The sequence below is a fragment of the Salmo trutta genome, chromosome 8 (assembly GCF_901001165.1).
Source record: "Salmo trutta chromosome 8, fSalTru1.1, whole genome shotgun sequence".
NCBI lineage: Eukaryota > Metazoa > Chordata > Actinopteri > Salmoniformes > Salmonidae > Salmo > Salmo trutta.
In genome coordinates this window covers 926197-941196 of record NC_042964.1, presented here as the reverse complement: position 1 = coordinate 941196, position 15000 = coordinate 926197, and the positions used below count along the sequence as shown (strand labels likewise).

At 46.7% G+C, this 15000-nt stretch overlaps 1 protein-coding gene across 1 annotated transcript in view; it reads right to left on the bottom strand.

Annotated features, from left to right (window-relative positions):
• Window positions 1-15000, bottom strand: part of cyp17a2 (cytochrome P450, family 17, subfamily A, polypeptide 2) — a gene marked incomplete at its 3' end in the record, with an annotated part of 39339 nt that overhangs the window by 5950 nt on the left and 18389 nt on the right. The window contains exons 5-8 of the mRNA XM_029759669.1: window positions 10480-10611; window positions 6409-6495; window positions 5762-6007; window positions 4657-4826 (exon numbers count right to left, since the gene is read on the bottom strand). Coding sequence (XP_029615529.1) covers window positions 4657-4826; window positions 5762-6007; window positions 6409-6495; window positions 10480-10611 — 635 coding nt within the window. The remainder of the gene's footprint in view (window positions 1-4656; window positions 4827-5761; window positions 6008-6408; window positions 6496-10479; window positions 10612-15000) is intronic.

Sequence of the window (15000 nt, the reverse complement as noted above, 5' to 3'; positions counted from 1 at the left end):
AGGAGGGATGGGGACTATAACAGGTGAGGTAGGTCAGGTGTGTTAGTTACCTGCTGTGAGTCAGGAGGGATGGGACTATAACAGGTGAGGTAGGTCAGGTGTGGTTAGTTACCTGCTGTGAGTCAGGAGGGATGGGGACTATAACAGGTGAGGTAGGTCAGGTGTGTTAGTTACCTGCTGTGAGTCAGGAGGGATGGGGACTATAACAGGTGAGGTAGGTCAGGTGTGTTAGTTACCTGCTGTGAGTCAGGAGGGATGGGGACTATAACAGGTGAGGTAGGTCAGGTGTGGTTAGTTACCTGCTGTGAGTCAGGAGGGATGGGGACTATAACAGGTGAGGTAGGTCAGGTGTGTTAGTTACCTGCTGTGAGTCAGGAGGGATGGGGACTATAACAGGTGAGGTAGGTCAGGTGTGTTAGTTACCTGCTGTGAGTCAGGAGGATGGAGACGGAGAACAGGTGAGGGTAGGTCAGGTGTGTTAGTTACCTGCTGTGAGTCAGGAGGGATGGGGACCTATAACAGGTGAGGTAGGTCAGGTGTGTTAGTTACCTGCTGTGAGTCAGGAGGGATGGGAACTATAACAGGTGAGGAAGGTCAGGTGTGTTAGTTACCTGCTGTGAGTCAGGAGGATGGGACTATAACAGGTGAGGTAGGTCAGGGTGTGTTAGTTACCTGCTGTGAGTCAAGGAGGGATGGGGACTATAACAGGTGAGGTAGGTCAGGTTGTGTGTTAGTTACCTGCTGTGAGTCAGGAGGGATGGGGACTATAACAGGTGAGGTAGGTCAGGTGTGTTAGTTACCTGCTGTGAGTCAGGAGGGATGGGACTATAACAGGTGAGGTAGGTCAGGTGTGTTAGTTACCTGCTGTGAGTCAGGAGGGATGGGGAATATAACAGGTGAGGTAGGTCAGGTGTGTTAGTTACCTGCTGTGAGTCAGGAGGGGATGGGGACTATAACAGGTGAGGTAGGTCAGGTGTGTTAGTTACCTGCTGTGAGTCAGGAGGGATGGGACTATAACAGGTGAGGTTAGGTCAGGTGTGTTAGTTACCTGCTGTGAGTCAGGAGGGATGGGACTATAACAGGTGAGGTAGGTCAGGTGTGTTAGTTACCTGCTGTGAGTCAGGAGGGATGGGGACTATAACAGGTGAGGTAGGTCAGGTGTGTTAGTTACCTGCTGTGAGTCAGGAGGGATGGGGACTATAACAGGTGAGGTAGGTCAGGTGTGTTAGTTACCTGCTGTGAGTCAGGAGGGATGGGGACTATAACAGGTGAGGTAGGTCAGGTGTGTTAGTTACCTGCTGTGAGTCAGGAGGAAGGGGACTATAACAGGTGAGGTAGGTCAGGTGTGTTAGTTACCTGCTGTGAGTCAGGAGGGATGGGACTATACAGGTGAGGTAGGTCAGGTGTGTTAGTTACCTGCTGTGAGTCAGGAGGGATGGGACTATAACAGGTGGAGGTAGGGTCAGGTGTTATACCTGCTGTGAGTCAGGAGGGATGGGGACTATAACAGGTGAGGTAGGTCAGGTGTGTTAGTTACCTGCTGTGAGTCAGGAGGGATGGGGACTATAACAGGTGAGGTAGGTCAGGTGTGTTAGTTACCTGCTGTGAGTCAGGAGGGATGGGGATATAACAGGTGAGGTAGGTCAGGGTGGGTTGTTACCTGCTGTGAGTCAGGAGGGATGGGACTCTAACAGGTGAGGTAGGTCAGGTGTGTTAGTTACCTGCTGTGAGTCAGAGGGATGGGGACTATAAACAGGTTAGGTAGGTCAGGTGTGTTAGTTACCTGCTGTGAGTCAGGAGGGATGGGATATACACAGTGAGGTCGGTCAGGTGTGTTAGTTACCTGCTGTGAGTCAGGAGGGATGGGACTATAACAGGTTGAGGGTAGGTCTAGGGTGGTTAGTTACCTGCTGTGAGTCAGGAGGGATGGGGACTATAACAGGGTGAGGTAGGTCAGGTGTGTTAGTTACCTGCGGTGAGTCAGGAGGGATGGGGACTATGAACAGGTGAGGTAGGTCAGGTGTGTTAGTTACCTGCTGTGAGTCAGGAGGGATGGGGACTATAACAGGTGAGGTAGGTCAGGTGTGTTAGTTACCTGCTGTGAGTCAGGAGGGATTGGGACTATAACAGGTGAGGTAGGTCAGGTGTGTTAGTTACCTGCTGTGAGTCAGGAGGGATGGGGACTATAACAGGTGAGGTAGGTCAGGTGTGTTAGTTACCTGCTGTGAGTCAGGAGGGATGGGACTATAACAGGTGAGGTAGGTCAGGTGTGTTAGTTACCTGCTGTGAGTCAGGAGGGATGGGACTATAACAGGTGAGGTAGGTCAGGTGTGTTAGTTACCTGCTGTGAGTCAGGAGGGATGGGGACTATAACAGGTGAGGTAGGTCAGGTGTGTTAGTTACCTGCTGTGAGTCAGGAGGGATGGGGACTATAACAGGTGAGGTAGGTCAGGTGTGTTAGTTACCTGCTGTGAGTCAGGAGGGATGGGACTATAACAGGTGAGGTAGGTCAGGTGTGTTAGTTACCTGCTGTGAGTCAGGAGGGATGGGGACTATAACAGGTTGAGGTAGGTCAGGTGTGTTAGTTACCTGCTGTGAGTCAGGGGGGATGGGACTATAACAGGTGAGGTAGGTCAGGTGTGTTAGTTACCTGCTGTGAGTCAGGAGGGATGGGGACTATAACAGGTGAGGTAGGTCAGGTGGTTTAGTTACCTGCTGTGAGTCAGGAGGGATGGACTATAACAGGTGAGGTAGTCAGTGTGTTAGTTACCTGCTGTGAGTCAGGAGGGATGGGGGACTATAACAGGTGAGGTAGGTCAGGTGTGTTAGTTACCTGCGTGAGTCAGGAGGGATGGGACTATAAACAGGTGAGGTAGGTCAGGTGTGTTAGTTACCTGCTGTGAGTCAGGAGGGATGGGACTATAACAGGTGAGGTAGGTCAGGTGTGTTAGTTACCTGCTGTGAGTCAGGAGGGATGGGGACTATAACAGGTGAGGTAGGTCAGGTGTGTTAGTTACCTGCTGTGAGTCAGGAGGGATGGGACTATAACAGGTGAGGTAGGTCAGGTGTGTTAGTTACCTGCTGTGAGTCAGGGATGGGGACTATAACAGGTGAGGTAGGTCGGTGTGTTAGTTACCTGCTGTGAGTCAGGAGGGATGGGACTATAACAGGTGAGGTAGGTCAGGTGTGTTAGTTACCTGCTGTGAGTCAGGAGGGATGGGACTATAACAGGTGAGGTAGGTCAGGTGTGTTAGTTACCTGCTGTGAGTCAGGAGGGATGGGGACTATAACAGGTGAGGTAGGTCAGGTGTGTTAGTTACCTGCTGTGAGTCAGGAGGGATGGGGACTATAACAGGTGAGGTAGGTCGGTGTGTTAGTTACCTGCTGTGAGTCAGGAGGGATGGGGACTGTAACAGGTGAGGTAGGTCAGGTGTGGTAGTTACCTGCTGTGAGTCAGGAGGGATGGGACTATAACAGGTGAGGTAGGTCAGGTTGTAGTTACCTGCTGTGAGTCGAGGGGGATGGGGACTATAACAGGTGAGGTAGGTCAGGTGTGTTAGTTACCTGCTGTGAGTCAGGAGGGATGGGGACTATAACAGGTGAGGTAGGTCAGGTGTGTTAGTTACCTGCTGTGAGTCAGGAGGGGATGGGACTATAACAGGTGAGGTAGGTCAGGTGTGTTAGTTACCTGCTGTGAGTCAGGAGGGATGGGACTATAACAGTGAGGTAGGTCAGGTTGTTAGTTACCTGCTGTGAGTCAGAGGGATGGGACTATAACAGGTGAGGTAGGTCAGGTGTGTTAGTTACCTGCTGTGAGTCAGGAGGGATGGGACTATAACAGGTGAGGTAGGTCAGGTGTGTTAGTTACCTGCTGTGAGTCAGGAGGGATGGGACTATAACAGTGAGGTAGGTCAGGTGTGTTAGTTACCTGCTGTGAGTCAGGAGGGATGGGGACTATAACAGGTGAGGTAGGTCAGGTGTGTTAGTTACCTGCTGTGAGTCAGGAGGGATGGGGACTATAACAGTGAGGTAGGTCGGGTGTGTTAGTTACCTGCTGGGAGGCAGGGGGATGGGGACTATAACAGGTGAGGTAGGTCAGGTGTGTTGTACCTGCTGTGAGTCAGGAGGGATGGGACTATAACAGGTGAGGTAGGTCAGGTGTGTTAGTTACCTGCTGTGAGTCAGGAGGGATGGGGACTATAACAGTGAGGTAGGTCACGTGTGTTAGTTACCTGCTGTGAGTCAGGAGGGATGGGACTATAACAGGTGAGGTAGGTCAGGTGTGTTAGTTACCTGCTGTGAGTCAGGAGGGATGGGACTATAACAGGTGAGGTAGGTCAGGTGTGTTAGTTACCTGCTGTGAGTCAGGAGGGATGGGACTATAACAGGTGAGGTAGTCAGGTGTGTTAGTTACCTGCTGTGAGTCAGGAGGGATGGGACTATAACAGGTGAGGTAGGTCAGTGTGTTAGTTACCTGCTGTGAGTCAGGAGGGATGGGACTATAACAGGTGAGGTAGGTCACTGTGTTAGTTACCTGCTGTGAGTCAGGAGGGATGGGACTATAACAGGTGAGGTAGGTCAGGTGTGTTAGTTACCTGCTGTGAGTCAGGAGGGATGGGACTATAACAGGTGAGGTAGGTCAGGTGTGTTAGTTACCTGCTGTGAGTCAGGGCGGTGTGAGGTATGAGAACTGGGCTCACGGGGCGTATCCTCATGACCTCATTGATGACAGAGTCCAGATAAGGTAGGTGAGGGCGGTCTGACACATCTGGACTCCTCCCACAACCCACCACCTCATCCAGCTCCTTCTGCACACGCTCCTGGACCTGGGTAGGTGGGGTAGAGGGATGGACGAGACAGTTCAGTAGAGAGCATATGTCTTGAATATAACTTGCGTGGTTCCTATTACTTCTCTCGTTGTGTCTTCATTTTTCTCAGTTGGTTTTCTCTTCTCCTTCCCCAGTCCCCTCCTCCCCTTCTTCCTCCCTCCCTCCTCCCCTTCTTCCTCCTCCCTCCTTCCCTTCCTCCTCCCTCCTCCCCTTCTTCCTCCTCCCTCCTCCCCTTCTTCCTCCTCCCTCCTTCCCTTCCTCCTCCTCCCTCCTCCCCTTCCTCCTCCCTCCCCTTCCTCCTCCCTCCCCTTCCTCCTCCCTCCCCTTCCTCCTCCCTCCCCTTCCTCCTCCTCCCCTTCCTCCTCCCTTCTTCCTCCTCCCTCCTTCCCTTCTTCCTCCTCCTCCCTCCTTCCCTTCTTCCTCCTCCCTCCTTCCCTTCCTCCTCCCTCCCTCCTTCCCTTCCTCCTCCTCCCTCCTCCCCTTCTTCCTCCTCCCTCCTTCCCTTCTTCCTCCTCCTCCCTCCTTCCCTTCTTCCTCCTCCCTCCTTCCCTTCTTCCTCCTCCCTCCTTCCCTTCTTCCTCCTCCCTCCTTCCCTTCTTCCTCCTCCCTCCTTTCCTTCCTCCTCCTCCCTCCTCCCCTTCTTCTTCCTCCTCCCTCCTTCCCTTCCTCCTCCTCCCTCCTCCCCTTCTTCTTCCTCCTCCCTCCTTCCCTTCCTCCTCCTCCCTCCTCCCCTTCTTCTTCCTCCTCCCTCCTCCCCTTCCTCCTCCTCCCTCCTCCCCTTCTTCTTCCTCCTCCCTCCTCCCCTTCCTCCTCCCTCCTCCCCTTCTTCCTCCTCCCTCCTTCCCTTCCTCCTCCTCCCTCCTCCCCTTCCTCCTCCTCCCTCCTCCCCTTCCTCCTCCCTCCTCCCCTTCTTCCTCCTCCCTCCTTCCTACCCGTGGGTAGTGCAGGAGGAAGGCCAGGACCCAGAGTAGTGTCGTCGAGGTGGTCTCTACTCCGGCTCCGAATGCTTCAGCCGCGGTCATCAAGACGTGGTCATCGCTGATCCCGTCCTCTTCCTCTTCCTGCTCCGCTCCTAACCCCTGATCTCTGACCCCTGACCCCTGGTTATGTTTGATCCTCGTCTGACCCTGCAGCAGAGCGTCCAGTAGGTCACGGGGCTCCCCGCCGATCAGCGACACCTGCAGAGGATCAGAGGTTAGAGGTTAGAGGTCAAGGCTGTGTCTCAATACTGTAGGATGGCTTCCTTTCCTTGTCCACTTTTCCTCAGTGTGTGTATGTGATTGTGTGTGTGTGTGTGTGTGTGTGTGTGTGTGTGTGTGTGTGTGTGTGCGCGCGTACACTTTTGTGTGTCAGTGGGGGCTGTTGAAGGGGAGGACGGCTTATAATAATGTCTGGAAATGGAATGACATCAAAACACCCGGAAACGAAATGGAAACCATGTGTTTGATACCATTCCACTGATTCCGCTCCAGCCAATACCACGAGCCCCTCCTCCCTAATTAAGGTGCCACCAACCTCCTGTGGAGTGTGTGTGTGTGTGTGTGTGTGTGTGTGTGTGTGAATGCGTGCTTGTGTGTACCTTGTGTTCCTCTAGCTTCTTGCTGAGCAGCTGATCCCTGACGGCGATACACTCTTTCAACGTGGTCAGAGTCCGGTTGGGGAGAAACTACAGCAGAGACAGGACAGAGACAGGACAGAGACAGGACAGAGACATGACAGAGACAGGACAGAGACAGGACAGAGACAGGACAGAGACAGGACAGAGGTTTAAAGGTAGACTCAGCGAGATGCACAACGGTATCTATATCGGGACGATTTTCACAACAACTAAGAGTACGAAGCACGAGATCAGAGGAGGGCTGGTGAGGGGAGGACGGCTCATAATAAGGACCGGAACGGAGTCAACGGAACGGAGTTTGATACTGTTCCATTTATTCCGTTCCAGCCGTCCTCCTCCCTTCACCAGCCTCCGCTGGGGAAGATATTCTGTGACTCTTGTAAGTGTGTTATGCAACGTCTCATCTGTGGAGCTGCTCGTCAGACATATCATATCCCCGTGTCTCCTGTTTAGTTTATTTAACCTTTTTAATTGAACCAGGCAACCCCGTAACCAGGCAACCCCGTAACCAGGCAACCCCGTAACCAGGCAACCACGCAACCAGGCAACCACGTAACCAGGCAACCACGCAACCAGGCAACAGGCCTCCTGTGTGGACGGGGGCTGAAAATAAATAAACAACAACAAAAGACAAAATGGACAACGCAGACAGAAGGGCTTCCTGACCGGTTGCATCACCGCCTTTTTTATTTATTTATTTATTTATTTCACCTTTATTTAACCAGGTAGGCTAGTTGAGAACAAGTCCTTTATTTAACCAGGTAGGCTAGTTGAGAACAAGTCCTTTATTTAAACAGGTGGCCAGTTGAGAACAAGTCCTTTATTTAACCAGGTAGGCTAGTTGAGAACAAGTCCTTTATTTAACCAGGTAGGCCAGTTGAGAACAAGTCCTTTATTTAACCAGGTAGGCCAGTTGAGAACAAGTCCTTTATTTAACCAGGTAGACCAGTTGAGAACAAGTTCTCATTTACAACTGCGACCTGGCCAAGATAAAGCAAAGCAGTTCGACACAAACAACAACACAGAGTTACACATGGAATAAAACAAACATACAGTCAATAATACAGTAGAAAAATCTATATGTTCGGTATTGTTAGGTATTGTATTGTATTGTTAGGTATTGTATTGTATTGTTATTGTCACGTCCTGACCAGCAGAGGGAGTAATTGTATTAGATTTTGGTCAGGATGTGGCAGAAGGGTATTTGTTTTATGTGGTTCGGGGTGGTGGTTTGTTTAGTAGGGTATTTGATTTATGTATTCCGGGGGTTTTTGGGCACTGTTCTATGTTAGTGTATTTCTATGTTCTGTCTTGTCTTTTGTATTTCTATGTTTTGTTAATTGGAGTTGGACTCTCAATTGGAGGCAGGTGTTTTCTAGTTGCCTCTGATTGAGAGTCCTATATATAGGTATGTGTTTGTTGAGTGCTTTGTGGGAGATTGTTCTGTGTATAGCTTTGTGCCTTACCAGCCTGTGAATAGTCGTTGTGTTTGCTTTGTGTTTGTTTATTTTTGGATCTCCTTCTTCACCAAATAAAAGAAGATGAGTGCACATATTCCTGCTGCGTTTTGGTCCACTTTATCCGACGACAACCGTTACAGTTATGTATTGTATTGTTTGGAATTGTATTGTTATGTATTGTATTGTTATGTATTGTATTGTAAGGTATTGTATTGGTATTGTTTGGAATGGTATTGTTATGTATTTTATTGTTATGTATTGTATTGTCAGGTATTGTATTGGTATTGGTATTGTTATGTATTGTATTGTTATGTATTGTATTGTCAGGTATGGTATTGGTATTGTTATGTCTTGTATTGTTATGTATTGTATTGTTAGGTATTGTATTGGTATTGGTATTGTTTGGAATTGTATTGTTATGTATTGTATTGTTATGTTTTGTATTGTTAGGTATTGTATTGGTATTGTTTGGAATTGTATTGTTATGTATTGTATTGTTATGTATTGTATTGTCAGGTAATGTATTGTATTGTTATGTATTGTATTGTTAGGTATTGTTATGTATTGTTATGTATTGTATTGTTAGGTATTGTATTGTATTGTTATGTATTGTATTGTATTGTTAGGTATTGTATTGTATTGTTATGTATTGTATTGTATTGTTAGGTATTGTATTGTTATGTATTGTATTGTTAGCAGTTTTTTTGTACAGTTCAATTCGACTAGCCACACCCAGGCCTGATTACTGCCAGACCTGTTGAATCAAGAAATCACTTAAACAGAACCTGTCTGACAAAGTGACAAAGTGAAGTTGGACAAAAGATCTCAAAACGGCAAGACATCATGCCACGATCCAAAAGAAATTCAGGAACAGATGAGAAATAAAATAATTGACATCTATCAGTCTGGAAAAGGTCATTTCTAAAGCTGTCACGGGTGTTGTAGGGATTGGACCAAAACGCAGCGGGAATATGGACACTCATCTTCTTTATTATTGAAGAAGGAAAACAAAAAATAAACACGTTCACAAAAACAACGACGAAACAGTCCTGTAAGGCTACTAGGCTATACAAAGAACAACTACCCACAAAAACCCATGAAAAAAAACACCCCTACTAAATAGGACCTTCAATTAGAGGCAACGAGGAACAGCTGCCTCCAATTGAAGGTCAACCCAATAAACTACACATAGAAATAGAAAGACTAGAACTAACATAGCCCAACAAACCCCGAAACACTCTAAACAAACACCCCCTGACCAAACTACAATAACAAACAATCTTTTTTTACTGGTCAGGACGTGACACCAGCGAATCACGGTGAGAGACATTATCCACAAAATGGAGAACATTTGGAACAGTGGTCGAACCTTCTTCAGGAGTGGCCGGCCTACCGAAAATTACCCCAAGAACGCAGCGACGACTCATCCAAGAGGTCACAATAAGAACCCACAACAACATCTAAAAGAACTGCAGGCCTCACTTGCCTCAGTTAAGGTCAGGGTTCATGACTCAACCATAAGAAAGAGACTGGGGTAAAAATGGCATCCATGGAAGAGTTCCAAGGTGAAAACCACTGCTGACGAAAAAACAACATAAAGGTTCGACTCACTTTTGGCAAAAAAAAAACATCTTGATGATCCCCCAATGACATTTGGGAAAATATTCTGTGGACTGACGAGACAAAAGTTGAACTTTTTTGGACTGTGTGCTTCCCGTTACATCTGGCGTAAAAAGTAACACAGTATTTCAGAAAAAGATCATCATTACCAACAGTCCAATATGGTGGTGGTGGTGGTAGTGTGATGGTCTGGGGCTGCTTTGCTGCTTCAGGACCTGGACGACTTGCTGTGATTGATGGAACCAGGAATTCTGCTCTCTACCAAACAAATCCTGAAGGAGAACGTCCGGCCATCAGTTCGTGACCTCAAGCTGAAGCACACTTGGGTTTCTGCAGCAGGACAATGATCCAAAACACACCAGCAAGTTCACCTCTGAATGGCTTAAAAAAAATGTAAAATGAAGGTTTTGGAGTGGCCTGGTCAAAGTCCGGACTTGAATCCGTTTGAGATGCTGTGGCGTGACCTTTAAAAAGGCGGTTCATGCTCGAAAAACCCTCCAATGTGGCTGAATTAAAGACAATTCTGCAAAGAAGAGTGGGCCAAAATTCCTCCACAGCGATGTGAAAGACTCATTGCCAGTTATGACAAACCCTTGATTGCAGTTGTTGCTGCTGAGGGTGGCACAACCAGTTATTAGGTTTAGGGGGGCAATTACTTTGTCACATAGGGCCATGAAGGTTCGGAGCGCTTTATCCCCCCTTAATAAATAAAATCATCACTTAAAAACGGCATTTTGTGTTTACTTGGGTCATCTTTGTGTAATATTAAAATTTGTTTGATGATCTGAAACATTTAAATGTGACAAATGTGCAAAAAAAAAAAAAAAAAGAAATCAGGAAGTGGGCAAATACTTTTTCACGGCACTGAACATGTCTCAATAACCTGATCACCTATTTGTATCAGTTGTGTCTGAGTTTGTGTATGACCCTGCGCGCTGTATGAGTCTCTTACCCGTAACCAGGGGAAGATGTCGACTAGCCCCCCTCTAGCGATGGTCTGGACGATACCGTCGTTGTATTCCATCACAGAGGTCAGCTCAGGGTCACCAGGTTGGTAGGTGGAGCTGAACACCAGGGTACACACCTAAAGGTCAAGGATCAAAGGTCAGACATGTTTATTAATATGGTTGGTGATATACTTTGACTTTTATTATCCATCCAAGTCAGAAGACCTCTTTTACAAGGGAGACCTGGCCAAGAGAAAGACCTGGACAAGAGAAAGACCTGGAGAAGAGGGAGACCTGGATAAGAGAGGGACCTGGAGAAGAGGGAGACCTGGAGAAGAGGGAGACCTGGTCAATAGGGAGACCTGGACAAGAGGGAGACCTGGAGAAGAAGGGAGACCTGGATAAGAGAGGGACCTGGAGAAGAGGGAGACCTGGAGAAGAGGGAGACCTGGTCAATAGGGAGACCTGGTCAATAGGGAGACCTGGATAAGAGGGAGACCTGGAGAAGAGGGAGACCTGGTCAATAGGGAGACCTGGTCAATAGGGAGACCTGGATAAGAGGGAGACCTGGATAAGAGGGAGATCTGGCCAAGAAGGAGACCTGGATAAGAGGGAGACCTGGATAAGAGGGAGACCTGGATAAGAGGGAGATCTGGCCAAGAAGGAGACCTGGATAAGAGGGAGACCTGGATAAGAGGGAGACCTGGAGAAGAGGGAGACCTGGAGAAGAGGGAGACCTGGAGAAGAAGGGAGACCTGGAGAAGAAGGGAGACCTGGAGAAGAGGGAGACCTGGATAAGAGGGAAACCTGGATAAGAGGGAGACCTGGATAAGAGGGAGACCTGGAGAAGAAGGGAGACCTGGAGAAGAAGGGAGACCTGGAGAAGAGGGAGACCTGGAGAAGAAGGGAGACCTGGAGAAGAAGGGAAACCTGGATAAGAGGGAGACCTGGATAAGAGGGAGACCTGGATAAGAGGGAGACCTGGATAAGAGGGAGACCTGGAGAAGAAGGGAGACCTGGTCAATAGGGAGACCTGGATAAGAGGGAGACCTGGAGAAGAAGGGAGACCTGGATAAGAGGGAGATCTGGCCAAGAGGGAGACCTGGATAAGAGGGAGACCTGGAGAAGAAGGGAGACCTGGTCAATAGGGAGACCTGGATAAGAGGGAGACCTGGAGAAGAGGGAGACCTGGAGAAGAAGGGAGACCTGGTCAATAGGGAGACCTGGATAAGAGGGAGACCGGAATAAGAGGGAGACCTGGATAAGAGAGAGACCTGGAGAAGAAGGGAGACCTGGAGAAGAAGGGAGACCTGGTCAATAGGGAGACCTGGATAAGAGGGAGACCTGGCCAAAAGGGAGACCTGGAGAAGAAGGGAGACCTGGAGAAGAAGGGAGACCTGGTCAATAGGGAGCCCTGGATAAGAGGGAGACCGGAATAAGAGGGAGACCTGGATAAGAGAGAGACCTGGAGAAGAAGGGAGACCTGGAGAAGAAGGGAGACCTGGTCAATAGGGAGACCTGGATAAGAGGGAGACCTGGAGAAGAAGGGAGACCTGGTCAATAGGGAGACCTGGATAAGAGGGAGACCTGGCCAAAAGGGAGACCTGGATGAGAGGGGCAGCAGGATACAGCCAACACATAGATATCAATAACAGTAAGTAGTAGTAGTGGTAGTAGTAGTAGTAGCAATAGTAGTAGCAGTAGTAGTAGTGTAGTAGTAGTAGTAGTAGTATAGTAGCAGTATAGTAGTAGTAGTAGTAGTAGTAGTAGTAGCAGTAGTAGTAGTAGTGGTAGCAGCAGTAGCAGTAGTAGTAGTAGCAATAGTAGCAGCAGTAGTAGTAGCAGTAGTAGTAGTGTAGTAGTAGTAGTATAGTAGCAGTATAGTAGTAGTAGTAGTAGTATAGTAGTAGTGGTATTAGTAGTAGTAGTAGTAGCAGTAGCAGTAGTAGTAGCAGCAGCAGTAGTAGTAGCAATAGTAGTAGCAGTAGTAGTAGTGTAGTATAGTTGCAGTATAGTAGTAGTAGTAGTATAGTAGTAGTGGTATTAGTAGTAGTAGTGGTAGTAGTAGTAGCAGTAGCAGTAGTAGTAGCAGCATCAGTAGTAGTAGCAATAGTAGTAGCAGTAGTAGTAGTGTAGTAGTAGTATAGTTGCAGTATAGTAGTAGTAGTAGTAGTATAGTAGTAGTGGTATTAGTAGTAGTAGTAGTAGCAGCAGCAGTAGTAGTAGTAGCAATAGGAATAGTATTAGTAGCCGTATAGTAGCAGTAGTCTAATAGTAGTATGGTAGTAGTAATATTAGTAGTATAGTAGTAGTAGTGGTATAGCGGTAGTAGTATAGTAGTAGTATAGTAGCATAGTAGTATGTAATAGTAATAGTAGTATAGTAGTAGTAGTAGTAGTAGTAGTAGTAGTAGTGGTAGCAGTAGTAGTAGTAGTAGTAGTGGTAGCAGCAGTAGTAGTAGTAGTAGTAGTAGTAGCAATAGTAGTAGCAGTAGTAGTAGTGTAGTAGTAGTAGTAGTAGTAGTATAGTAGCAGTACAGTAGCAGTAGTATAGTAGCAGTATGGTAGTAGTAATATTAGTAGTGTAGTAGTGGTATAGCGGTTATAGTAGTAGTAGTAGTATTAGTAGTAGTAGCGGTATAGTTATAGTAGTAGCATAGTAGTAGTATAGTTATAGTAGTATAGTAGTAGTAGTATAGTAGTAGTAGTAGTACTATAGTAGTAGTATTATAGTAGTAGTAGTAGTATAGTTATAGTAGTAGTAGTAGTATAGTAGTGGTATAGTTATAGTAGTAGTATTGTTGTAGTATAGCAGTAGTATAGTAGTAGTAGTATAGTAGTAGTAGTATAGTAGTAGTAGTATAGTAGTAGTAGTAGCAGTATAGTAGTAGTAGTAGTAGCAGTATAGTAGTAGTATAGTAGTATTGTAGTAGTATAGTAGTAGTAGCAGTAGTATAGTAGTAGTATTATAGTAGTAGTATAGTTATAGCAGTAGTATTAGTATAGTAGTGGTATAGTTATAGTAGCAGTAGTATAGTAGTAGTATAGTAGTAGTATAGTAGTGGTGTAGTATAGTATAGTAGTAGTAGTATAGTAGTAGTATAGTGTATTAGTATAGCAGTAGTATTAGTATAGTAGTATAGTAGTATAGTAGTAGTATAGTTGTAGTATAGTAGTAGTATAGTAGTAGTAGTAGTATAGTAGTAGTATAGTTACAGTATAGTAGTAGTGTAGTTGTAGTATAGTAGTAGTATAGTTGTAGTATAGCTGTAGTATAGTAGTATTATGGGTAGTAGTAGTATAGGTAGTAGCAGTATAGTAGTAGTAGTAATAGTAGTAGTAGTATAGTTGTAGTAGTAGAGTAGGTAGTAGTATAGTTGTAGTAGTACAGTAGTAGTAGTATAGTTTGTAGTATAGTTGTAGTATAGCAGTAGTATAGTTGTAGTAGTATAGTAGTATTAGTATAGTAGTAGTATAGTTGTAGTATAAGTAAGGAGTATAGTTATAGTAATAAAGTAGTAGTAGTATAAGTTATGTATAGTAAGTAGTATAGTAGTAGATGTATAGTAAGTAGGAGTAGTAGTAGTAAGTAGTAGTATTAGTAGTAGTAGTATTAGTTAGTAGTTATAGTATAGCAGTTATAGTAGTAAGTAGTATAGTAGTAGTAGTAAGTAGTAGTAGTAGTATAGTAGTAATAGTAGTGTAGTATTGTAATGTAGTAGTAGTCGTATAGTAGTAGTAGTAGAGTAGTAGTATAGTAGTAGTACCACATTGGTGACAGCTCTCATCAGAGGGCTCAGGGTCGATAGCCTTCCCCCTGCTGGCCTGGAGATCACAGCACAGAGCCTCCCTGCCTCTAGTACTGGACGACACACCACACACACACACACACACACACACACACAACACACACACACCCACACAACACACACATCACACACACAACACACAGAGATACAAACACACACAACACACACACCACACACACACACAACACACACATAGACAGACAAACACATATAAATGTTGAAGACAAACAGATATAGTATTTGAACACACACACAGATGGAGTCACGCGCACACACACGTGCACACACACACAGATGGAGTCACACACACACACACACACACACACACACACACCACAACACACACACACACACACACACACACACACACACACCTTGTCCCACCGATGCTCTGTAGTTTGGTGGTCCCCTCTCCGAACAGGGTAAAGGAGTTGTGAACTAGCCTGCGGTGGGTCTCCATAGAGGAGAGTAGTCAGAGAACGCTATGTCTTTTCCACCTCGGGTCAACAGCTCTGTAGTCAACTGGGGAGGAGAGAGAGGAGGAGAGGAGAGGAGAGGAGAGGAGGGAGGGAGGAGAGGAGAGGAGAGGAGAGAGAGGAGAGGAGAGGAGAGGAGAGGGAGAGAAAGAGGAGGAGAGAGGAGAGGAGAGGGGAGAGAGAGGAGAGAGAAGGGAAAAGAGGAGGAGAGAGAGAGAGAGAGAGAGAGAGAGAGAGGAGAG